General features: G+C 37.0%; 1 protein-coding gene across 8 annotated transcripts in view; it reads left to right on the forward strand.

The window, feature by feature from the left end:
* The first annotated feature begins 1,489 nt into the window (after positions 1 to 1,489).
* Positions 1,490 to 27,267, forward strand: part of atp11c (ATPase phospholipid transporting 11C) — a 60,286-nt gene continuing 34,508 nt past the window's right edge. For all 8 annotated transcript variants that reach the window (XR_002873968.1, XM_023959026.1, XM_023959025.1 and 5 more), the window contains exons 1-3: positions 1,490 to 2,033; positions 22,772 to 22,891; positions 25,504 to 25,593. Coding sequence is in view for 7 of the 8 variants with exons in the window: in XM_023959026.1 (XP_023814794.1) it covers positions 2,007 to 2,033; positions 22,772 to 22,891; positions 25,504 to 25,593 (237 nt within the window). In the remaining variant the exon portion in view is untranslated. The remainder of the gene's footprint in view (positions 2,034 to 22,771; positions 22,892 to 25,503; positions 25,594 to 27,267) is intronic.

Raw genomic sequence — 27,267 nt, forward strand, 5'->3', positions numbered from 1 at the left:
AGAGTGTGTGGCCCTACAACAGACTGGTGATCTGTTCAGGGTGTACCCTGCCTTTACCCAACAGTAGCTGAGTTGGTTCAAGCAACCCCAAGGCGAAAAAAATGGATTTAGCGGATTCTGAAGACGAATAGATAGATGTTTCTTTTCTGCCATCTCTGGGATATTGCTTACCCTTTTTGAATTGCACACAAGATGGAGACAGAGTACAACCTTTAGTTTAGTGTTCAGTGACTCTCCTGTCTTTTTTTCTACATATTCAGTCTATACATACAAACAAATACAGAAACATGAACTTATCTATGTGTGTATTAGATTCAGTAAGGTTGGAGTTATTTTTTAATTAAGGATAACTCTATTTAGTCGAGGGTTAACTGATAAAAAAATCACCAATTAATCACACATTTTTGCTGTTTAATGTAATTTTAAAAGTTTATTGTCAAGTTTTGATTTATCTAAATACTAAGAAAAAAGGGAATAAACCTGTTTCTCATTCAAAACATTTATTTTTGTAATGCAGTTCTAAAATGTAAATCAACATTTTGAAACTGTGAAATCTTTATGTCAAACCAAAATGAAGTGAATGGGACATTTCAGAGTAACACAATGCATGGGCAAACTTTCAAGCAGAAAAATAAGAAACTCTTAACCAGTACTTATAGAATCAAACTATTTAATGTCTACTTACTAAACTGAAATTATTTCACAGTGTTTAAGGTAAGAAATGTACCCATTTTGCCGTTAACAACATGAAAACATGGATCCATCCTTTCTTGTATCAACGGCTCAGGCTGGTGGTGGTGGTGTAATAGTGTGGGGGATATTTTCTTGGCACACTATGGGCCCCTTAAAATTGAGCATGCTTATAATATTTCTACATTGTCCATATCCATCACTTTATGACCATAGTGTACCATCTCCTGATGGCTACTTCGAGGAGGATAAGCCACCATGTCATAAAGCTGGAATCATCTCAGACTGTTTTCTTGAACATGACAATGAGTTCACTGGACTCAAATTACCTCTACAGTCACCAGATCTCATCTTTGGGATGTGGTGGAACGGGAGATTGACATCATGGATGTGCAACCAACAAATCTGCAGCAACTGTGTGATGATATCATGACAATATGGGCCAAATTCTCGGAGGAATGTTTCTAGTACCTTGTTGAATATATGCCACCGAGGATTAAGGCAGATTTAAAGGCAAAGGGGTTCCAACACGGTACTTTGGAGGTGTACCTAATAAAGTGGCAGGTGACTGTAGGCCCTACATGTACAAAATGTACAGTTTTTGTTGTTTTTTATTTTTAAATTTGTATGTATTGATTTGTTAGAATCTATGAAAGCTTTTTTAATGATACATCTTCAACTTTGTTTTTCCACAAGAAATATGTTTTGCAGAAGTCAAGCCTTTCATTTGACTTTCCAGCATGGCCAGTTAAGGTAACTACGTTTCCCATAAGTCCGCGCGAAGCTCAGTCGCCGCACCTTCGCCGGGTGGAGCTTGTGAACGTCTGTGGATGGCTACTGCTCGTCTTAGTGAACATTTGTTTGACAGGAAGGTGAAGCGGTCCGTGTGCGGGAACCGCCGGCAGAAGTTAGTTCCTCTCCCCGTGCCGGTGCGCAGCTTTGCGGTCAGCGTGGAGGCGGGCTGGAGAGTGACAAATGAGCAGCAGGCGTGTAAGCAACAGGGCACGGAGAGAAATGTCAGGGACTGCCTCAGCCGAGAGCAACAGAGAGCGCGATTAGAGCAGCGCAGCGCGGAAAACAGTCCGAGGGGAAGAAGAGAATGCGAATGGTGCGAAGATACCGAAGACAAACAAAATGGAAACGATGTAGCGTCGCTGCGGCATTTCACATAGCTAGACTAGAGAGTAGATAGCCAAGGCGCTAGCCAGTAAACTCATATACATGTAAAGTTATTCCCAGGAGACGCTGAAGCGGAGCCAGGAGGCGTCAGAGGAGTTCATCTGTGCCGCAAAATCCAACACGACCCACGCGAGAGGATGTCTCGGAAGACACTGAAGTGTTTGGTATGTGTGCCCGGCATCATCCCCCCTCCTCACACACACGCACACACCAAGTTAGCCTGTGATGTTCAGCTAGCGTTTTCCTGTGCTGTGATGGAACGGAAAGCCCAAAGCGTAGCGGAGTTCAGCATTTTGACACGACAAGGCAGGAAACGAACCCGCATCCCTGCAAACGTGTCTCTGTTCTTCTTTCACACTGTTAGTTATTAAGCAACGCGACGCAGCTGTCGCCTCACTTCATTTGCTCCCACTGTAGTTTGGAGGTGAGTTCAGACTCTGGAACCCCTCCACGTTTGCTAAACTTAACAGTTTAAGGTTTTTGTTTTTTTCTCTGAGTTCCTGTTTTTCTGCCCTCTGAGGTTGAGCACGTGCTTCTAAAGATCATTTGGGCGACACAAATCAAATTGAATTGAACATGGAAAGATTTGCCCTTGAAAACCTTGAATTTCTCAACAATTTATTTGAACTTGTTCTTATAAATGTATAATGTTCATTAGGGTGACCATTTTAATTTTTCCTTATTAGTGGGCTTAATTTTAGGGATTATTTTAATTTGAATTTTAAATATGTGTAGTTTGCCACCAATGTAAAGACCCACTCCAATGAATTGTGCTTTTGGTGTTTGTGATATATTCTTGTGAGGGGCTGTAAAGGTAGCGGGTAACCGAAGGAATGATGGGATATTAGTAGTGCCTTACTTCCACGCCCACAGACCCACTTGCAACTCAGAGGTGATTTTCAAATAAACCACTGCTGCTCTGCAGAAACTATGTCCTAGAAAATGACATTTTTTTTAGGTCTGCACAGTAAATTGGAAATTTGTCATTATCCCGATATTAAGCTGTGGAATAAGCAATTCACAAAAGACGGTGAAAATTGCAATGGTTATCTTGAATGTGCTAAAACAATCAAGCTTGAAGTTTTTAATGAATCAAACAAATCCCTTAATGCATTTGACATTTTTAACCAATCAGATGTTAACCAATCAATTTATGTTAGAAGTTCACCTTCCATGTAGATGAGGGTCATTTGGAGTCTAATTTAAGTTATAATGACTCTTATTTAAATTAAACTCAAATCGAATTGATGTTTTGGGTTGTTTTGTTATTTGTTCAGTTATCGCAATATTGATCATTAATATTGCAAAACGCGACTTTTCTTCATCATGCAGCCCTAGTTTGATTTTGCTTAGCCTAAAAACGGTATAATCATTACTAAAAGACTACTCTGAATGCTTTGACAAAAGATGATCAGAGTGGGATTTTAAGATCATTATAATAAATTACCTGCATTTTAAGCCACTCATCAAGTCTTTTCAAGTTAAAAGCTTAGTGTACACTAATATGTTTGTTTTTTGATGATTTCACAAATCATTCTGATCTGTTTTGACAACACCTTAAACTGTAATGTCAGTACAAAGCTTGAAACCGGTTTCTCCTTACTGAGAGAAACTAAAGAGCACATCAACCATTTCTGGACCAGCAAAGCTAGACATAAAAAAATAAAATAAATTCTCCCTTCCAGATTTTAAGATCCACTCCAGTGAAAATTAGATTTTTGATGTTTTTACATATACTGGCATTTTTCTCATGATTGAAAACGTATAGAAAGAACGCTAAAATTAAGGATGTGTTTCTATTTCCTTAATCAGATCGTGGAGTCTTACTGAAAATGGTACACTCCCGCCTGCTGAGTTTATTCTTGCCGGACAGGTTTCAGTTCACTGTTTACTGTACTAACATTTGCATCAAAAATGTCCCCATGGCATTGAACCCTATTATTATGATGGGAACGGGGAAGTTGAAATGGTACGTCCTGTTTGGGTTAAATTTTCACATCTTCTGTCTTTGCATCACACCGCACTTCTTAGAAATGGAGAAGAATCTTATCGACTCAAAAATAAAACCTGTATCTTTAAACAAATGCTAAAAATGTCAGCTGATTTAAGATACAAATAGACCCTCAAATGACTCGCATTTCCCTTTGCAGCTTTTCTACCTGTCGTTTTAAAAAGATCAATTAAAACAAAAAAAGCCTGCGTGATGTTGAGGCTTTAAAAAAAAAGCTATCATATTTTGTCAAGTTGTCACTTTGTCGATTAAAAAAAAAGTATTTTTGCAGCAAGAGGTTGAAAAACACTATTACAGTTGTGTATTGACAGCCTTATCACAAAGGAAATGTCGTTGCTTTGACTTCCTTTTTCTGCTTTAACTTGACGTTTTGCATATAGTTGCAGCTTACATTGGTTATGAAGAGATTTTCAAAACCTTTAGACGAGCTTTATTTAATTAAAATAGAAAGCTGTCTAAAGGTTCTAAAATATTTGAATCAATACTCATTTATCTTCATTTGTACAGAAAAGTGGGCCTTTAAAAAATCAGTGTTGGCAGTTAAGCAAAAAATATTAATTAAATAGCACAAAAAAGGTATTTAACTGATTAATAAACAAGAAAAAAGGAAATCAATATTTCTAGGATTGTGAAATGTGGCCTTACATTTTTCATTTAAGGATGTCTTGCCTGTGTAAAGTGCTTTGATGGTATGTGTGGTTCAGTTGTTTTTATTACTTTTGGTTTTTAAAGTTCATTCATTTAATTCATTGTTTTCTATTTTTCTTATAAATGAGTGAATTATGTAACTGCTTTCAAAGTCACATTATGAAGGCTAGACCGTTTTTACTTTCTCTTTATCAACCTCTAATGCACCAAAAACGTTTTGTCACCAGTGCGCTGAAGCCTCACATGCTGTGTGAGCAGTATAGATACAGACAGTGAATAAGGAGAGGCAATATAATAATTATAGTGCCTGACCCTCCTCCTGACTTCTCTCAAAGTGTTGCCAGATCAGCTGATTTTCCTGCTTCTGTAGAGGATAGCTGCTGTAATTTCTCCTCGGTGTGAGCTGTAAATAATATTTTGTGCAGAGCAGCAAGCCACATTTCCACTGATGCACATGCTGCCGTTATCTCGGTCTCTGGCTGTCTGCCTCTTGATTCACACCACCCTCCCTTTGCCCACGGGAGGTTCATGTGCATCTCGGGGAGAGAAAAATGAAGAGGTGGGGAGAATTAGAATGATCGCACCAAAGGGAACAGAGGGACTCTCATCTGTCTTACTTGACTTCTGCACCGTAAAGCCCCCTTTTGCCATGAAATCCTGACTGCGGTTTTTTAGAAAGATCCTAAAACATGACTGTGAGAATGTGTGGTGCAGCGATTTTCCGGGGGAGCGGAACCTCAAGAGGTTGTAATGTTCTTAGCGCAACGCAGAATCCAACAGCCATACCTTTCATGTTTGTTCAAGCCCTTGAAGGCATCGTCTGATCTGTGAGAGGTGGAGTCTGCAGAAAATGTGATGGTATTCATTTAGGAAGCTCTGGTCTTAACTGTAAGGAGAACTCGGCACAGACATGAGGAGACATGCTCAGGCAGTGTTCTTTTTCCTTTTCATTTTTTTTAAAAACATTTTTATTCATTTTTTTTTTTTTACACCATGGCAACCGGTGAATCTCCTCCCACTCACAAGTTTAATAAAATGACACATGGTGTTTCTGCTGTATATTTATTCTTGGATATTGTTATTATACTAAAGAGAAGTTTACTTCATTCTGTGGCATCTGGAAGTTGTTCTTGATTGACATAAGTACCTTTACCCACTGCTAAATAATAGGGACCAGATTCAGTGAAATAAACACTAGTTGTGACAAAAAAACAACACAAATAGTGTTCTAGTGATGGACACCTACTAAAACTTTTAAATATGATTAATGGCATGATTGCATTTTTTACTTTACAACTTGATGTATTCATGCCTATTTGCAAAAGTTGAATTTGAAAAGTAGTTTATTTGCTTCAACACCCAAATAGCAACCAGAACTTAACAGACATTGTTAGAGCAACAAGATGTCAACCTTTAAAGTCCCACTCCGATTAACTTTTGATGTTCTGTAAAAGTATTCCCTACGGTATTTTAATTATAATTAAGCCGTTTGTTTTTTTTTTTGCCAAAATCAAGAAAACGGTTGGGTTTTCTGGGACTGTTGGTGCAGAGTTAGCCCGGCTCCACATCCTGTCGTCCATCGGTTCACATGCTACAAACTTTTTCAAATGTTTGTTTCCCCCCATCTGATTCTGATTCACAACCATTTGAATAAAGAAATACTCAGAAGTGCAATTTAAAGCTAAATTGTCTTTACACAAGAACGTGTTTAAAACACCACAAACACAAATTTCATTGAAGTGGTCTTTAATAACCATTTTTGTTTATTCAATAAGTAGAACCAGCAAATGTTTTCTTATATCGGGGAACGGCATAAAAATCCCATTTTCAGTGATAAGTGTTCCTGCAAGAGAAGGGGTAAAAGATTAGCCAAAAAATAAAATTACAACAAATAAAATTTAAAATGCAAATAATAAAATACATGTTTGATGCATTTATGAATAAGAGCCCTAAGTGTATTGGAAGTAACAGCAGTGAGAGTAAAAACTCCTTTATAAAAACCATATGGCTGTTCAGCTTTATAAACAAAGTTACAGCTAACAATACTTATAGGCTGGCTTAATAATGCATTAGCTTACTATTTGTCTTTTGGCAAATTTTTCCACTTTATTTTAATAAAATTTATAATGTTTCTTATCCCAGAATAGCTCAACAAAGAACTATCTTTTGTTAAACTCCTTATTTGCCTTATTTCTTTAACTCCAAATATTTTAATAAATGGTCTCATTGCATTTAAATCCAATTTTCCAAAAGTTCAAAACTAGAGCAAATTTGACTTCACGACTTTGTCAATATTTCACCCAAATATTTGGTTTCTTCAGACAAACACATTGCTTCGTTTTTACAATCATAAGTTTTCAATGGTGCTGACTCTCGATTTCATTTTTTATTGTCACAAACTGCAAATAACCCTGTTACACTTAAAATATAAAGGCTCCTCTGCCACTGAATAAAGATCTGCTCCACCTTTAGGTGCCCAACAGCATCTCAATATTCTGATGCAGTGTTTGAAAGACTCCAACATAAAATTAAAGATGAAAACAAGAATACACAAAACTGTGTTAAAGTAATTATAAACATATTTCATTGTCTAAAGTGAGGCAAAGCTGTTTAAGCTATTCAATTTTTTCATTTTAGGCAAAAATAAATTGTAGTCTTTTTAGTATTTTCTTTTTAGTAATTATTTTAAAATTCTTTAAGCATTTTCTACAAACAAACTGTGGGTGAAAACAAAGATATTGCATCTAGTTTGACCTCTTCAAAACACCACTCTCCCCAAAGTTTTTATTCCTGCAAATGGTTGCTTTTCTTTATCTTCTGATGTCTGAATGATGTAAGTTGTCATTTGGTGTGCTTTTTGAAGTTCAGTTCAAAAGTAACGGCCTACAGTGATTTACTTTGAGTGAGAGAAATGAGCTGTGGCTGCTTTTTAGTTATGTGAAGAATGCCCCCAGGCTATCAGTAAGATCCATTACCTTCATGTCAGGAGTTTGTATTAGAAAAATAAACAGGAGGGTTTTCAAACTAAAAATAAAGATAAAGATTAGAACATGTATAATCAAATTTTGTTTACAGTTTGAAGATTTTTGTTTGTTAAAAAATTCCCATTGAACAATTATTATCCTCCGTGACCACAATTGCCATTTGTATTATTATTGTGCTGTTCAATAGACAAGTTTTGCTTGTGATGCTTGAATCAGCCCAGACCAATGCTGAATCTGAATTTGTTCCTTACCCCTTTTGGCTTCTCCCTGCCCCTACATTTATCTCTCCAAGCAGAGGGTTATGGAAAGAATAGTGTTTTCAAATTTGGAGGTTACTACTGCTCTATAATGTCGTCATCATCGAAGGGCTACTTAAGCGCTCGGAAAATACACAACATCAGTTTTTAACTTTAAACTGTAATGCAAAAACAAAAACTTAATAACTTAAATTTAAATGTGAACATTTGTGATTCAAAGCACAGCCATATGAAGAAATGCGTTTCTCTTCTGCGGCTCAGCGAGACGCGGATTACTCTACCGGCGGAGGTCAGACCTACAGCTCCTCCTTAAAAACACTTTCGACCAGCACTAAGGCTTTCAATGCCCCTTCAAATGGGCAATAGGGGGGAGCCAGATGGCTTGGGAAGCAATTCGGATTCGGCCCAAGTGTAGCTGGGTGCCTGTTACTATTTTTACATGTATATAATACCAGTGATATATTATTGTTGTTGTCTTTGGAGAAAGTTACTTTCTATTCTGTTTCATTCTCAGAGCCACTGTTTCCCCAGCCTAGTCCTCAGGGCACACTGTCTCACTTGTTTTGTTTTCTACTCAGCTTAAATGCAGCTGATTTTCATGACTGTCATCCTGTTTTAGTAGAGCACCATTGAAAACATGGAAGGTACTGAGCCTTAACCAGTGTTGGGAAACATGACCTTCAAAGCAACATGGCTGCTCTCCTCAGTCTTGTTTTCCTTTCATTCTTACTGACACTCTTTTGCCACATATCATTCTGAAAACCTTCCTTCTCCCGTTCCAACCTGCTTGTACACGCCTCTTCACATCTTTCCCACACATGCTCCTGGATTTTCTTCACATCTGCTCCCTGTGACCTCACTGCTCCACTTTAAGACTCTTATTTACACACAGAAACTCTGTCTTTCTGCTGCTGACCTTCTTTCTTCTTCATTTGAGAGCAAACCTCCACCTCTCTAGATGCACCTCCATCTGCCCCGTACTCTCAATACAAATGACACATATACACAGTACCCGGTCAGACTTTTTCTAGATCTGCAAAGACCATGAAGCTTCTTCTTCTAATAAAATTGCATCTTTAAAGCAAATGTTGCATGTCTGACGGTTCTTTGGTGTGAAACCATAGTAGTTTTCACAGATGCTCACTTCTAATCATAGCCTACCTTTTACTAGTCTTTTCCATTAACTGAATTGTATCTTAGTGTCTTGTGCTAAATTCCTTATTAATGCTTATCATTTCCTTTTTTAGTTTTGTTACACAATATAATGATGTAGAAGTTGTGTCAATGATGACATTAGTTAAGATCTTGGATAACCATGGAAGCACTGACTTAAATTCTGCAACCTTGCATTTCACCTCAACATCGTTTTTTTGTTGAAGTTTTGTTTTGTTTTTTGTAATATAGTGCTAAGTGACTAATAGTGTTGGATCACATTAAATTATCAGAAAATATCCTACTCTGCAGAATATACCCGTGTTTGAATGTGCAGCTTTAGCTTAGTGGAAACTCGCTTCACTAAATTCATTTGAATGATTTTTATCATGGGTGGGAACAATATGAGGTGTGAGTTGGAGCCATTAAACAGCCCTATCTACCCACTGTTGTTGAGTTTTTCAGTGTTGTTTGGATATAAAAAAAAGCACAGTAAATTCCAAAGTAAGTATGCCTCTGGGTCCTGCTTGGAATTTGTTTTTCTCAGGCTTTCTAAAGAATGGTGATTATAACGGTCTGCCATTAGAGATGCCATTGCTGCTCTTGTCTTCTTGATGGTCTGGGGTCTATCTGTTCAAGCACGTTTCTAGTTGACTGAAAACTTTCTGGTATGACATGTAGGTTTAAGAGGAAAGTGCAAAGCTTTGCATGCCAGATGTATTTGGTTCAGCGGCTATGCAAATCCGTGTCTTGTCAGACGGCTCTGAATACATGCCTCTTTTGAGCCTACTCCTGCTACTTCAGGACGAAGGCAGGGGACATCGTGGACAGTTTACCAGTCCAGTGCAGGGCTATCTGCAGACACACTCTCACAATTAGTCTTTGGGGACAATTTTGATTGACCAATCAACCTACAAAGCATGTTTGTAGACTGTTGAAGAACCCCAGAAAAAACAAACACATACATGGGGAGAAAATTAAAACTCCACACAGCTGACTAACCTAGTATTCAAACCAAGGCCTTCTTGCTGAAAGTGATTGCCACCACACCATGCCAGTATCAAATGACTTTAGGTCAAATTTGCATTGACATTTGCACATGTACACGATGTCTGGGAAACATGATTCTGCCAGTAAAAGCATATAGGTGAAAAGTACATAATAGTATATGGCTAATGCTGTTTTGCTTAGTTTCTTAATGTGGTGCAGCAGAGCTCCTGTAAGATGCAACTTATTTCTATCAGTACCACATTAAGACTTTTCCTTTTTTGTTGTTGCTTACAGCCCCTCCTTCAAGGTTTCTCTCCTTGCATCACAGATCTAAGTTTTCCCACATTGGGCAGGCTTCCGAGCTCAAACAAACATTATGAAATACAGAATTTCCTATTGTTTTTTCTTCCTCATTGCTTGCTTAGTAGCCTTTTTAAAATATGCATAGGGTCTAATTTGGTGAAGACTTCAACAGTGTCAGAAAGACACACTGACAAAAAAAAACTGTAACTGAGGATGCAGTTGGGTCATAGTGGAGTGGAAGTACACTCCTAACAGAAATAAACCTACAATACAATCAGATTTCTTAAGGGTAACCATCTGCACTGTGTGGTCAGATGTGTTTTCTGGATGATTCTCCAGCCACAATGATTTTGTATCCTCAGACTTTTAATTGCCAGAGATAGCATGTGGTCAAATTACTTCCTTTTTCTTTTGCCAACCCTGCTGAGTGGCAGGTGACTGGGCTGTGGATGGGAATAGACTTTGTCTAGGTCATAATTTTACACAAACTAAATATAAACCATTAACTAAGGGCTTGCCATCGTCATTTTTGAGACTGCTGTTGAAGAGCCATCTTTATACCAAAAACAAAACATATCTTTGAATGAATATTTACAGTTCAGTTCCAAAATGGTTTGTTTGCAATTTATGACAACTGTTTATGAAAACTTTTTAAAACTATTGTATTGATTTTCCATTTGAGCTTTAATAGCGGCATGTTTTTCCACATAGATCCCATAGGTTGACTCATTAAAGTTCTCTTTTTGTTTGCCCTTCCCAACTGGCCATTTTCTGCTCACTGTTGGGTTGGGGCTGCACGATGGTGCAGTGGTTAATGGTCTTGACTCACAGCAAGTTCAATTCCTGGCTGGGGGACCTGAAACAGAACTACAATGGGGGATCTGTCGGGCGACCTGTCCAGGATGTCCCCTGCCTTTACCCACGAGTGGCCGGGATAGGGACAACACTAGAAGATGATGAATGAATGTTGGGTTAGGTGGTGAATGCTCCAGTTAACTACTTGTCCTAATTAAGGCTTCATTTTGACCATGTCGTATTCTCTAAGTAACATCAGAGATAATGTGTCCAGTGTATAAATATCTATGCTTTTAGTCCTTTTTGCACATTTTAGTCTCAACATACTATAGGAGAAGCAGCCTAAAAACCAACATTGTAAGAAAGTGGTCTTGTATGACTTACATTGGTGAATTGTAAGGTTAAACATTTTTTTCAAGCCTTCATGAGATGCTAAGAATTGCTAAAAACATTACAGCTTCTTAGAAACTAAAAGGCAAACTGTTTCCCCCTGTATTAATAACATATTTTAGCTGGAGTTGATATTATTTTTGTTTGATCCTGCTGGCAGACTTAAGTACCTTCCTTTTAATTTTATTCTCTTTTTATTCTTTCTTGCTATCCTTTTCTCTGCCCAGTAATGGAAAAAGCAGCTTTTATACAAAACACACTAGTATAATAAATATATAAAGTGTAGGCAGGGAGTTGTTGTGAAAAAAAAAAAAAAAAAGTAGTCAAATGGGCCAGAGAGCATAGAGCCCTGCGTGACTCAAACATGAGAATCTAGTGTGACTCCGGGCCATGAACCTGTACCCTTTTTGCACCTTTCCATAGCTTTTTCCGTCTGACAGTCACCTCCTGTGCTGGGAACATACAGGGGGACCATGAAAGGCTTTTTGTGCCAATTTTCAACCTTTTCTCAGAAGCCATATTGCATTCTCAGTTTGTACTACTAAATAATTAATTTTTTTTCATTTATTTTGAATATTCCTCACATTTTTCATTCATTTCTTGGCCCAAGTATTATTTCAAAGTTACTGGCCCTTGGGGTACTTCATCATCCATACATTTATTAAAGCTCTTCTTAGACTCCATGTGTGGGTACTTTGAGTCCATTGGCATCAAGATGTAGAAAAAGAAACAAGTTTTTGGTGTGGCTGATTTACCTTTTCTCATCCCCTTCTCTTTCTGAGCACTGCAACGAGATGAAAGATGTTGACAGCCATGGTTTTAAATTTTCTTTTTCTTTTTGGCACTTGAAATCATGAGGTGGGAGCTGGCAGTGAAAGAAGATTAGCTGCATTTGAGGATTTAGCTCATACCAGGAGCCTACTAATATACCCCCTTTCACAACAAACACCCAGGTTAAGCCACAGCTTGCAGTGTTTATGTCCACTGCAAACTCTTCAATTTTGTGGCTCTGTGGCATAAAGAAGTTGACGTGTTTTCATAAGGAAAAAACATGAGGTTTGAAAACCAAAATCAGCTATGGCCTCTTAGCAGAAAAACGAAAAAGCCACATTGACTTTTTGGTCATTAGGCCTGCTCCCTTCTGAGGCCGTTTCCCAGGATAATTAATTGAATAGCAATTGTGGCTAGTGTAGTCCAGTACATTATTAAAGATAATGTCATCAGTGAGGATGTAGCTGAGATGGAGATTCTTTAAAGCGTGTCAGCACTGGAATGTACTCTAATTGCCTTTTTGTTGGCATTGCATGGCTCTTTGCCAGCCATCGCAGAGGAAGAAAACAATTGTAGCATGCAGTTTAGTTAAGCTGCAGCCTGTATTTTACATAGGAAAAGCAGCAGGGTCAAGCACTTTATTGTAGTCACTGACTTTGTTACACACACCTGCATGCATATGGAGTAAAGAGAGTATGTGCACTTGGCTAGAAAATCATATTTCATTTAAAGCTACTCTACTTTAACTTCTCTTTAATTATAATTGGTTGTGTGACTTGGTTGGGGCTTAAATGTGCTTGTATTTAGGACCTGAAAGCAAAATGTGGGGATAGAAAATGATTTCCTAAAGCCCTTGTGTCTAGTGGTTACAGAGTGGCAGCACTAGAACATAAGCCTTGGGATACAGTGCTTAGAGTAACAAGTAACCTCAAGCCTTCGTTAATGAACGTTTGAAGACTATAAACCACTTTAAAAAATAACCAATTTAGTCTCCTTAAGACAGTGTTTTTCAACCTTTTTTGAGCAACGGCACACTTTAACCTTGACAAAAATCCCGCGGCACACCAGCATCCCAAAAAAATAAATAAATAAGCAGAAATTCATGGTCTCAATTGATCGACATCCCCCCCGCAATCTCACGTGCATTTTGTGATAATTGTGGCCAAAAAAGCAGGAAGTTGCGGCTGTTTTTTCTAAGAGATGAAATAAAAGTTAAATTAGAAAATTTAGAAACTGTTTGTTTGTCCGTTGAGGTTTCTAGACATTTCACGCACACTCATTGTGCGCTGGGACACTGGCCCTTTAAGCCAATGCATCATGGGAGATGTAGTGTGAAAACTGCCGAAAAAGGGCAGAAAGACTCGCGTCTGTGAGCTTCATTGTTTTGTTCACGGTCTGACACGGTCTGACACCGGACTCTGTGGAAAGCTACACCGCTAAAGACGAGCTTTAGCTGGTGTTTTTGTTGGAACTGAGAGAATTTATGAGCAGAATTAAGAACAAGGAAGTGAAGACTTTAACCACTTCTGATTGGTCAGACTGCTGACATGTGATTAAGCCTTCAACAATGATTGGCGGAGACAGGTAAAGGGGCGGGACTTTCCCGCAAACCGCTATAGCTGCAGGTAAATACCGTCATTCTTATCAAAATGTCTTTAATAGAATCAAATAAACACAAAGAAAAAGTAATTTTAAGATCTTTTATATTCCTCACTACTCAGTGTTTTATCAGGGCCTGTTTGGATGAACAAAGAGCTGATTTCCTGGAGATGGAAAATGTTTTTAGATCAGTGAATGATTAATGAGGGTAATTTCCCACGGCACACTTGACCATCTCCCACGGCACACTAGTGTGCCGCGGCACACTGGTTGAAAAACACTGCCTTAAGAAACCCATTTAGTGACTGCGCTTGCTTACTCAATTTTCTTTTTGTACTCATTTTTTGTGTTATTCATAGTTTGTACCATTCATAATGTCAAACCAAATGACTGACAGGAATTGTTCATGTTTTGTTTGAATGCTTTAGTTTTACAAAGCCTAACAATTTGGTTTGCAGTCTTTAACCTTTGCCATAAAGTTACCAAAGGACAGGGGTTTGGCAGTTTATTTTTGTAAACTTTAGCAGTTGCAAATAGCTAGTGGTCTGATAGTCTTCTAAAGTCAGCGAAATGATTGAGGAAGTGAATCCCACTGTGAGGTCTAGATGAGTTCCCCTTCTCCCATTGTTGAGTGTAATGTAGGCCAGTACCAGCCCATGGTACAGTACGCTTTGTGTCTTTTGCAGCTTCAGGGAGCCTAGTGAAACAATGAGCCATTGCCTGTCCACAGCAGCTTCTTAGGATCAGCCCTCAGTTCAAGTTGAACTGTTATTACTCTGTGAAGCCATTCATCACTGTGTGCAAACAGCGGACAGAGGACTGAGTAGCCTTGTGATAACCGGTCCATATATATATATATATATATATATATATATATATATATATATATATATATATATATAAATATATATATATATATATAGAGACGAAAGATGATGAATCCATAATGGAGGTAACTCTTTATATAATTATGGAGCCATGTCTGTTCTTTATATGAAGATGTTTGGACTTTTTTGTAATGTTGGAGTAATACTTGTAATACTTTTTTTTTTATTTGCTCTGTCGAATGTCCCTTTTTTATAATTGAAACAATACTTTACACATTCCGTTATTGAGACCATTGCCTAAGACATCTTGAAAAGTAGTTTATTTTTAATGCAGTTTGACTTGACTGCAAATCATTACTAAAAACAGTCTGGTAAAAGTTGTATTTAGGGGGGCGTAAATGTTTACTTTTTAGGTCCTTGAAGTTCATTAGGTCTTCATTTCACCCATTGTATGTGTTGCAAGATAGTCGTGTCACATGAAAATAAATCTTTTTGCTCTGCTGTTAATAGTGATGAAGTAGGCTATTAGGTTTTCCTTTTTGTGCGTCCTTTTCTATACTGACCAGAGCTTGTTTCAGATGATATAATCAGAATCCACAAATAAAAAGCTGTAGGAATTTGTTCATGGGATTTGGTTCACCAAAGTTTTTGGTTCACTGATGTAAGAAAAATCAAACCAAACCGTGAGAAATGCAAATTTGTCTGAATTCTACATTCTTTTAAAGTACGTCTGCAGGGCTGTCCAGACATAAAAGCAGTTTAACCTAGGACTGATGGAAGACACAAATAACTGTCTGATATGGCTGAATTTGAATTTAATTATTTTTTTCCACTTGTGGGTGAAATGCAGAATGCATCGGCACTAATGTAAATAGATTTTGTTTGATCAAAACCCCATCTTGATAAGTAACTAAAGTAAACGTAGCTTTCAAAGTGCAGTTGTACAACCTTTTCCTTGTGGCCTTTACAGCTGAGTGTTTTCTCAAGTTTTATTCTAAAAACATTCATGTGTTGGTTGATACTGAACTGAATACATACATTTTTAACATAGATACTGACAAAAATCAGTGAAGATGCAACAATTGGAAGTATTGTTTTGTAAACCATCAAACTGCCGAGAGTTGTGAGATATTTACAAAAAGCTGTGTTACAGACTGGAGTATGGTTAAGTGTCAGTATGCTGGGTGACTTGTCTCCTGAGAGTTGTGCTTGCATCTAGACTCAAGTATGGGAAGGGTTTACCACCAAGAAACCTAGTTATTCCTTCTAAATTTCCATTAGTTTAATTGGTAACTAAACAAATGTTATTTCTAAAATACTCTCATCATGTGGGTTAATTTGTTGAAAGTGCTTAAGTGTATTGCTTAGAATCTATGAGCATCGTTTTTAATCAATCTGTCCCATTTTTTAATTTACCTGTTTTTTATTCCTTGATAAGGATCTATTTTATATTTGCTAATTTTGAGAAAATGTATTAATTAAGAACCTGTGCATAGACATGGTGCATATGAGGCACACCAATTACCCCCATTGATTGAAAGTTGGCTAAATATAAAACTGTTCTGGCCCAAAATGATGCAGCTTTAAAGTCTATAATTCATCATTCTCTTGATCTGTTGCAAAATATTTGAGTCACTGGTTTATAGGATAAAATGTAGCTCTCTAGTGGGAAAACTGATGTTTGTTTTTACATTTTTCCTACATCCGAAATAATTCAGTTTTATTTATTAGATGAAGCAATGTTTTTTTTTTTTTTCAAATAACATTCTAGAAGGATCCAGCAACACACTCTTCAACTCTACTTCTTTTTGACTTAAGTTTAAAACATTTAAAATATTACTGGCTGCATCAAAAAGCTTTGAACACTTTAAAATAATGGGCTTGAGTTGAAAACGTGACTAGAGAGCAGTTTAAACCAACAGACCAGTACTTTGAAAGTGTGAGTGGGGACAATTTTAGGCTGTGTGAAAATGTGATTCCCAATATACCACTGCAGTAAAAATGAACTTGAGCCTTCTTATTTGCTAAACTACTTAACATACTCTCTTTTATTAGCCCTTACTCTTATGCAGTGTGGTAATACTAATATCAATCTGATAATCTATGCTAATATTATTTTAAATATTTAAATTTGCCTGGGAATGATTTTTAATTTAAGTAATTTGAGACTTCTTGGCTGATTGGTGTTGTACCTACTAACCAAATAAAGGTTACAGCAGAGCATGTTGGCTAAAAAAATGAGATGCTGTGGCATGGTGGGAGAAAATTGAAATTTGTCAATAACTGAATGCAGTTTTTAATCATCACTGCTCTTGCTCCACCATCTGCTCTGATCCTGTTTCTGTCCCTGCCACAGCTTGTTCTTATTTCACAATGTTGGCAGAATTTACTGTAAACCATTGTTAACGTATAGTATCAACCTAGTTATTTGTCAAGCCTTTTTAAGTCTCGTATTTATGTCATTGGCTGAACATTTAGATTTTTGTTAAATAGGGTTTTTAACGTTTGATTTATTTATCTTTGGCAGTTCTACTTCAGGACCGATTTTACTATTTGAAATTGACACCCATTTGATCTGTAAGAAAGTGGTCGGCTGGGTAGAAGTACTGGATATTTTTACAATGTGGCAAAAATAACTTTGTTTTTCCTTATGTGATAAAAGTAGACCACAGCAGTCCAGTTCTGAGGTCTTTACACTGGCTGCCTCTCTGCCAGAGGATAGAGACTTTAAAGTTCTTCCTTAATCATATTTACAAACAATTGACCCACTGGAAAGTGCTTTACAAATAAAAATATAATGTAAAGCCAAGTTTTTATCAATGTAAAAACTTCACAAGACTTGTACTATCCTATTCAAGAGTAACTTCCTTTATTGGCCAAGAATCCTTCTTTCCTGTTCAAAATTAGAGTGAGAATAACTGTTTTTTGGGGACATCTAAAATCGGGTGCTTGCATTTAGACATTTAGACCATTGTTTTTCTCCAATTGTTACATTATAGTAGGATATTTAACTCTCAAACACAATAATCTTGGTAAGTACTCTTCAGTGTTTGATACATGAGCCTTGTACCCAATGGTTTTGAGATGAGCATTGTAACATTTATCCACTCCACATCATTTCACTCATTTAGTTTAAGTTGAAAGAATTTTTTCCCCCTCATTTTACAGTCATTTTAAATTAGTGATTTATTCCTGTTTTCTTAATATTCATTGTCTGTTTCTCTGTTTATATATACCGTATTTCCATACGTAGTATTCAGCTGCTAGCATAGTCCTTAAAAATGATTGCTTTTATGAACTGTATCTCAAAGACGTGTGACACAATAATAATCTATAAATTAAGGTTTCTCTTTCTGAACCTGGAAGTAGATTCTTCAGAAAGTCTTTTAGACCTACTTTGACTTGAGAAATATTAAGGTAGTTTATTTTGCCTTTTATAAAACTTAAGGTAAGTCACTACTTGTACAATTTCTTGTACTTTAGAATTACTCAACTGAAGGATATTTTGAAAATCTCTGCATCGTTTTTAAGATAGGTTAACTGTTGTTGAAGGCTGATGAAAGATGGATCATTCTGCTCCTTTCTCTCTTTCACACTCTTCTCCTGCTCTGTTTCTTCCTTCCTCCTCTGGCAGTCAGGCTCCACTGCAGTAGTGTTAGTGAGCTGAACCGGTAGGGGATGGTTATAATATCCTGACGGAGGTGTGAACATGCTGCTCCAACAATATAGAGCTATGTGTGGGCTGATCTGTTTCCTCTGGCTGAAAGGGGAAAAAAACATGGAATCATTTAATATCTTAAAACCAATTTTAATGCCTTGATTTGATACTGATGTATTAATGGTCTGAAGCAATATCTGTTTAAACTTGTGTGCTGTGGGCATTGCTATAGGCTTAAGTTTTTGTGACGTAACAGCAGGTCAGACATGAATGTTGACCAGCTTGTTGCCAAGGTGGGCATTATTATTTGGCTTTTTTCCAGTTTAAATGACATTCTGTCTTCTTAGTCCATATGCTGCTGTTTTTTCTTTACTGGATGAGATTCCCTTGTAGAATAAGTCAGTATTTTATATTTACCAACTTTTTTTTTTACCTGGATATAAAAAAAAAAACTATAAGAAATTTTAGTAATACATGACTGAATGGAAAAGCTGTTATGTGAAGCATCAATATGCTTGCCCTGCTTTCAGTTATTTTTTTTTACTGCAGTGATTATCATTAACCATTCGTTGTAACATTTAGTCTTAGTAATTAACACTTCAACGAATTTTGGTGTTAAGATGCAGGACCAACGCAAGTAAGAGGGATTAAAGTATACGCCTAGTTGTCTTTCCACTTAAAACCCTTTTTACATGCACTGATTTTGATTATAAATAACATGACACTAAATTCTAAAATTCGCTATTTTATTCTTATAGATGTCTTTTATATATGAAGCAGAGTCCAGGAAATCACACAAAAAAAGTACCTGATAATGTTAAACTGTTGCTCTTCTCATTGGCTCTCCCTTAAAATTTGTATAAAACAGAAAAAGAAGGAAAAAAAATCCTGCTGTTATGTTGTTTCTCATTTATGTTTGATTTCTTGTCCAGTCTCAACTGGAGAAGAAAAGTATTTGTGTTTAGTTTCCTCCTATGACTGTTTGTCTCATACAATAAATGTTATTGTCCTGTTTGAAAACTGGGGAAATAAAAGAACAAAGAAGTCAACGATTTGAAGCACATTTCATGTCTTTTAACACTGTACTGTGGTCCAATTTAGTAATTTTTTTTTCTTTTTAGCTGATGTTATACATATATATTGGGTGTTGCATACCACCACATGTACCGGCTCACCCATCTTCCTTTGTAAGACTTTTGGATCTCGGCATTTGTGTTCCCTACTTCCCTTGCCAGCATGTAAGGGTGTCTTTGTCCCAAAACTTGGCTCCTGGTGGAACCACCGGATTATAGGTCCCAAAATATTTCTGAAATTACTTCTTTTGCTCTATTGATCTATGTTGTAAAATAAATTAACTATTATGTTAAAATGCATTCACTCTACACATAATACACCCCTCTAAACCACATAGTTTTTGAGTAATCTTAAAAGTACTTCTACCCTACCAGGGTTTTAGGTGATGGGTTACTTTGCTAAACTACCGGTAATCAAAACACCTCAAATCTATTTGACTTGATCAAACCTAGGCCAAGTCAAGAGGTTGAGATGAAATTGTGGGGCAGAGACACGAGCCTCTTTTATGATATGAATGTCCTGTTTCTGAAGGACAGGCTGATGGACTGAGAAAGAAAATAAAAGATAGTGTTTGTTTAAGGCAACACAACTTTAAAAAAAGGGAATAGCCTTGGGTGTCAACCCATCTGGCTCTCACCAAACAGCCTTGACTTTCCATAAGCGTGTTTCCAAAAACCACAAATAGAAGTACTGTTGCTTCTTTTAAAGCTTTGGGATCAACATGAGCAAGATGACCTTGTTTTCTTTTTTTATTATATATAAGTTTTAGTTTTAGCTCCACTACAAATTCCAGAGTTTTATTTAATTCGTCTAAACGAATAAAGAGCAGAAATGGTTGAGAAAACATTGGTGGCAACAGCAGAAATAGATTGTCAACTTCTAAGCTGATTCCTATCATGTGAGAAATCAGGGAACGCATTATGACTGTATAGCCCTAATTCAGCTAAATACAAGTGAACTTTAAACTGCAGTTGCAAACATGCTAATGTTAGTGGTGAGAGATTTACCATTAAAACTGACGAGAAATTTTTTATTTAATTAAATAACTTGCACACGGCACTAAACTACCTAAATGACTATTCAAGTTCTTTTTTTTTTTCAAGGTGTTGCACATGTGAATAAAGGTATATTTGATGTATTCAAGCAGAGAAACACACTGTCCACTACACACTATGCAAGAGCATTTGATTCTTTGGTTCTTTTTTTGAGCCGAAGGGAAAAAAAAAAGTTAGTTCAAAAGTAGACTTTTATACCTCACCAAAAACTCATGGAAAGTCCTCCAGGGCTCTCTACTGTATAATGTATTGTAAGCGCTGTCTACTTGTGAAATTTGCTTGGATGGATTAAGGGATAGAAGGGGAAAAGGAAAGTTCTTTAGGAATGAAAAACATTTGTTGTAACTAAAAGTGGTTGCTTAAAGCAACAAAAAAAAATAATGTCCCTCTTGTTTGTTTTGGAACATTTAATCAGTATGACCCACATAACTTTAGTTGAGTGAAAAGTCCGGAACTAGTTGTGAGATCCTCCAAAAGCAGCGCTCCAACAAATTAAAAAAGCTACTTTTTGTCACAACCGTGAAAGACAGAACGCATTTTTCCTGTTCAGCCTGCATGACAAGCACATACATTGTAATTAAGTTTTAATGTCAAAACTTTAATCTCAAATATAATCACCTTGATTTCTTCAAAATATCATTTTACATCCCTTGTTGGATTTAAAAATGAAAATGATTGAGGGATCATCAAAATACAGTTGATTATTTTAGTTTGATAACTCTTTTGCAATACGTCCTTTGCAGTGCGAGAATGTATTCTGCATTTGTCATTTTTTATTGACTTCTAAGTATTTAATTAAGATGATATATGGAAGTAGATTTACAAGGACGTAATGCAAACTTTCATGGGTTAGGGTTAGTTGCCATTGTCACCATTTTAACTCAGTTGAGGTATCTGCAGTAAGTACAGTTGTTTTTTGTCAAGAGTTATTGGCTAACAGATTACAAAAATTACCTGTAAAAATCTCATAGCATAATCAAACATTTCTTTTCAATCTGTTGTAAACCTTAAGTATAGCTGAACAGTGGAAGGAAAGCTAGGTAAGGCTGTTAAAAGTGTAACTCAGCCAAATGGATGCTCCCAACATTATAATTATGTTAAGATCTCAGGAAAGGTCAGAGGCCAAACTCTGCATCTAAATGGATTTGGTTGGTGTTGAAACAATGCAGCATAAACTCTATAAGCTGCAGTTAAACCATCATTTTTGTTTGCTGAATAAACAAACAGTTTTGCAGTCATAACTGAAATTAAATTTATAATAATAAAAGGTAAACATTTATAGGTAATGCTCATTCCTGCATAGTAAAGCGGAACTTAAATTGATTACATCTCAACTTTACTACCTGTTGATTACTTGGTTAGTCTTTGCTCATGCTGAAAATCTATGGAGAAATAAAAAAACATGGACACAGTATCCTGACTTATTCAGAATACAGAAATTATCAAGATCTTCTAGTTTTTGTAATTGTCTACCCACAGCTGATGGATTTTATGTGTGTGGGAGGCTGGGAAATAAATTGAGGTCATGGAGAGAGCAGAGTCGGCCGAGCTTTATAAATGTACCCAATGCATTTGGGATGGGAATCACACTGTATATACGTTTCCTGTACAATGACACTCCTTCAATATGTGTTTCCATCATCTAACTACTAATCAATATTGGCGTTAATACTAATCCTATGAGATTTTCCTATTTTGTCGTCAAGAGGGCAGCTATAGTTAAAATGTACTCCAATAAATAAACTATAGCTGTATCCTGTGGGTTAAGTTTATCATTTTAAGTGAACGGTTTTTTCGTTTACAGCTGATAAGATATTTAGAGCTCTTGAAAACTAAGACAATGACCTGGCTTTTGTTTAACCTCTTTTGTGATGCACCCTGGATTTCTTTTTATAGAAGAGGAGTGCCCCAGCAACTTTATTTTAGGGAAAGTGCATGTCTGTACTCAAGGATAATTAATTTGATGTTAAGTTAGCGAGTCAATGCACATATATGTCTTTACGCTTCTAGAAAGTTATTGCTATTCAACAAAAATTTAAATGTACGATACTTGGACAGTAAACAGTTTTGTCCACTTGCCTACGTCATACTTTACTTCCCCCTTCCTTAAATAATTGCTTTGCACTAAACAGTTTTCCAGTAGAGTACTTTCAAGCATAAAACGGGGTCCTCAGGTTTTTCTGTCTTACTGCTTCAATCCAGGCTTTGTCAACCTCTGACATTTATCATTAACACAACAAATACTTTAACATACTGAAAATCTTTCTAAAACAAGGACTTGTTGAATTTAACATGTCTTCTTTGTTGTCATCTCTAACAAGAAAAAAATCTTTTTTTTCCCCCCCTTTGGTTTCCCCCTCTCTCACCCCATGTGTCTTCCACCTTCAGCTTGGTGTGGATGAGGGAAGCAGAGCCAATAGAAAAGTTGTTGTTGGTCATCGACCATGTCCAAGCAATGAGGAGATCATCCCACCAAAGTTCTGTGACAACAGGATCGTGTCTTCCAAGGTAAGTTGCACTGCACAACTTTGTTTGCAATTGACTTTAAAACAAGCTTTGTTTTTTCTCTTACTCAAATGAAAAAAATGCAAAAAATATTCAAAATCCAATGAAATCTAATGACTGACCAAATTTGGATGTTGTCTGGGCTGTATTGGTAGCCGCAAACTTGGAGCAGAGTTTGTGCAAATATGCTACAGACTTGACTTAAGGGTTACTTTCTCGACCTACATTCTTTGTGTCAGTAGTAGTTTTAATTGTGTCGGCATTCATTTGAAAGGGATTGCTGAGTTCTACCAATGCACATACTCACTGAAATTTTTGTTGCACATTTACTTAAGCGTTCTGGATTGATGTGAGTTGAATCAGCAATCTATGGATATGTTATGGTGCTAGTGTGGTTTGACATACTGATGGCCGTCTGCTTGTTGGTGGCTCACCCACATAACAAAAAAATGAAGGATTTGAAAGAACTAGTATTCATTCATAGAGATGCCATGCTACTAGTGTTGCTAGTACTGAGCAGCAAAAAGACTCTTGAATCAGTTCCTACAGAGTTGATCGCTACGATGCAAATACATCTCTGAAACCAACAATTATTCTGTTATTGAACAAATGAGTTTATCAAGAGACTAATATTATCTACTCCAAGAACCGAAAAGCAAGGCAGATAGATTGATACAGTTCAGACAACACGAACCAAGGCTTAAAAACATGAGATAACTGTAAAATGCGTTTGTCTAATACGTGTGGTGGCAAATCCAGTGCTGTGTCAGAATGACCTGTTGACAAAGACAAATGTCATTCGCAAGATAGCAAGTCAAGATCTGACCCAACAATGAGCATAAATGCAAAAAGTTAGATGTCTTGGATTACAATTTGATAGGATGTTTGGACTTTCTGGAGGTTAAGACAAGCAAAAATATCTATTTAAATTGCGTTGACACTCTTCTATCTGTATAAACCTCTTTACTGTTAAAACCTCCAAAAAAGTCGGATTTTGCTCTATATTTGTTCATCAGAGTAATTTTACACAACAGTTGTTAGGCTATTATGTAAAATATTGAAATTCTGAATACATTTCTAAATCACTTACTGTTTACATTACAAGATTCCTGAACATTCTCCATAAATATCTTTGCTTCCAATCCAGAGTGAGTTTTAGCCTGTCAAGAACAATTGATGGTCACGGTGGAGCAGTGGTTAGCGCTCTTGCCTCACAGCAAGAAGGCCTCCGGTTCAAGTCCCGGCTGGGGGACATGAAAAACACAACATCAATGGGGGACCTTTCTGTGTGGAGTTTGCATGTTCTCCCTGTGCATGCGTGGGTTTTCTCCGGGATCTCCGGCTTCCTCCCACTGTCCAAAAACATGCTTCATAGGTTGATTGGCAACTCTAAATTGTCCATAGGTGTGACTGTGAGAGTGAATGGATGTGTGATTGAGGATATTCTACCCTGCGACAGACTGGTGACCAGTCCAGGGCATCCCCTGCCTACGCCCAAGTGGCCGGGATAGGCTCCGGCAACCCCCGTGACCCCGAAGGGGAAAAACGGTCAAGAAGATGAATGAATGAATGAAAAAAACATTTATGCTTTCAGTGTCTGAGAACATGCACATAGCGGTTTCCAATGGTAAAGGCAAGCATGGACAGGTGTTGTTTTTTTCTGGTCAGGGAATATTATAAATGAAAGGAATGAGGAAGGGTGGGAGAGAAAGATGGCAGATGGATTTATGGTGCTGCAGTGGCTCCTGCTGAAGAGGGGCAAATCAATTGGCCACTTGACAGCGCGTCAGGGTAAACAGTCTTTAATTACCCCAGCTGTAGTGTTTATGTTGCCTCTCTGCTTCAGCCCGTCATCTAGTTTTTCTCTTCTGCATTGACTCACTGCGTTTCCTCTCCTACTGTTGCTGCACTTTCATTCTCAGTCCCCCTACTGCTGCCAACCCACCCCCCACATTTTCTCATTACTTTTAACTCCTTTTTTTCCTACAAAGTGGGATGGGCCATTCTGCTGCCGCTGCATTTCAACCATTTCCCATGCAGGCACTCTCCTAAGTCGGTGCTGCCTTGCTGTTTCTGTGTGAGTGTTTCAGAGGGTACACTTGTCTATATTAGGATCTTTAGTGTGTTACCTTGTTTTACAGATCTGTTGCCAATGGGACAGTATTGAGCATTCCCCTAAGAATTGTAATACCAGTCATGACCGCTTAAAAAGGACAAAAGCAATCTGATAAGTTCAATAGCTCTTTATTCAAAAGTAGCCAAAGAAAGTAGATAAGTCAGCCACCAAAGTCAGCTGAATACCTGAAGTCCCCATGGTCCGCTTGTGTCCCCAGGCTGTAAAAAGAACAAAGAGTGGAAGCTTTTGAAGCTGTGTGCCTATTTTACTTCTGTAGCTCAAACATAACAATTGACAGACTCTGTGAAAGTCAAATAATGTTCAATCTTTCTGGGCTTGCTAAGCCTTTACTATGGGTTCCAGAATGTTCTTGAAAGAATGGCATGCCTTCTAGCCAAGAAGCAAAAAAAAACAAACAAACAAAAAAAAATGGACCAGAAATTGTGATGTTTGTTTTAACTGATGCTGACTTGAACCCATTTTTCCCCCTCCCATGCAGTATACAGTGTGGAACTTCCTACCAAAGAACCTGTTTGAACAGTTTAGAAGAATTGCCAATTTCTACTTCCTTATCATCTTCCTGGTGCAGGTAAGCCTATGTTTTTTAAATGTGCCAAGCAAAAATATATATTTTTACAGATTTGGTGGATGACAATGATGTGCTAAAGTGTGTGTTTTAACTGTATGTACATTTGTGTAGGTGAAGTGGGACTTGGATCTCAGTTCTGGAAACTGCGTCAGGAAATCTACTACAAATAAATTACCTAAATTATGCGTGTATGTTAAAAAATAATTCAGAACAATTTAAAGTCCATTTAACGTGGGACTTCATAGATCTGGTCTGTAGGTTTATCCTCTTAATAATTTTTAGTGAGTGGCCAGATCATAATCAGTGAGGGTGTGTACAGTCAACTTGCAAATTTTGTGTATGCAGGAATAAAAAAAAAAATTGTTTACAAAAATTGTGTACAAAATAGTTGCAAAAGAAGAAGATGTTGGAAACTTGTTGTAAAATTAAAATTTAGAGTAATTTAGGGACTGTACAGCATCTGCACGAAGGATGAACTGATTTATCATAATTGTATAAATGGAGTGAGGTAGTTTGCTTATAGATTGCCAAATTTAGGGTCAGAGACAAAATGAGTTCAGTAAAGGCACACATACAAAATCCGTAATCAGAAAATAGGTCCAATTTGCCAAAAATAAGTTTCATAGCAAATAAGTTGTGGAAATGTACACTAGTCATCTTTAAATTGACAACACACCTGCTCACATAGACTACTAATAGTCTGACACTCACATAAAGCTTTATTTCGTGACTCAACGTGAGTCTGTCACTCATTTTTATTCTCTAAAGATGTTCTTTCATTTTTGGTGGCAGTTTTTCAAATTTCTTTACTCTGCAAGACCCAACAACCTTCTGCAGTGTCTTTGCCTTACTTTCAGCCTTTACCCCCTGGCCCTGTCAGTCTCTCGGCCAGCGTATTTGCTGGGATTTGTCGCTCAGAGGAATCAGAAAGTTCACTGGAAATATGCTGCCAAGTACTCTACAATTCTTACAGAACACATTGTCCCTTTTTTTTTTTTTTTTTAAAGCTTGAACTTTCTTTACCTGGGTAACCTCTGATCCAGACTGTGTAGTCTCCAAACATAATATCAGCAACACTTTTATAGTTCTGCCTTGTTACATATTCAGGTTGAGTGTGTTTTTGGAGAGTTGGGGAAAATGTGATTTAATTATATACAATCTTATTTGTTTTCTTTTATATAACATCGATTAACACTTTGAGGAAAACATTTATTACATTTTTTGTAGAAAACAAATTGTCGTGAACTCCAATAAAATTCAACTTTATCTTTTGTTTGCCTGATGGAGGAAAATGTTTAGAAAGATTGATCAGAAAAATCTAAAATAATAGAATTGGTTACAGTTGTAAGTTAATAGCTGTCTTTATTTATTTATATGTATCTAGTCCATTTCATGGAGAAGAGCCCTTATCAGCAAAAAGCAGCTCCCTGATCAGCCCTCAACTATCACGTTCAGACTAATATTGGATCTGAATACTAATATTGGACTAATATTGGCTCTGATTAGGGTCTCGTTTTACTGCCAAAACACTGAATGGATTTATAACTTATTTTGGTTTTTATTTGGTTTATATACCAGTAGTCACACCTCAGATACAGGAGCAACAATGTGGTTTTTATCCTGGTTTTAGAACAGAAGAGCAGTTTTACACTCAATTAATTGGGTGCTGGAGTG

This window comes from Oryzias latipes, chromosome 10 (assembly GCF_002234675.1).
Source record: "Oryzias latipes chromosome 10, ASM223467v1".
Classification (NCBI taxonomy): domain Eukaryota; kingdom Metazoa; phylum Chordata; class Actinopteri; order Beloniformes; family Adrianichthyidae; genus Oryzias; species Oryzias latipes.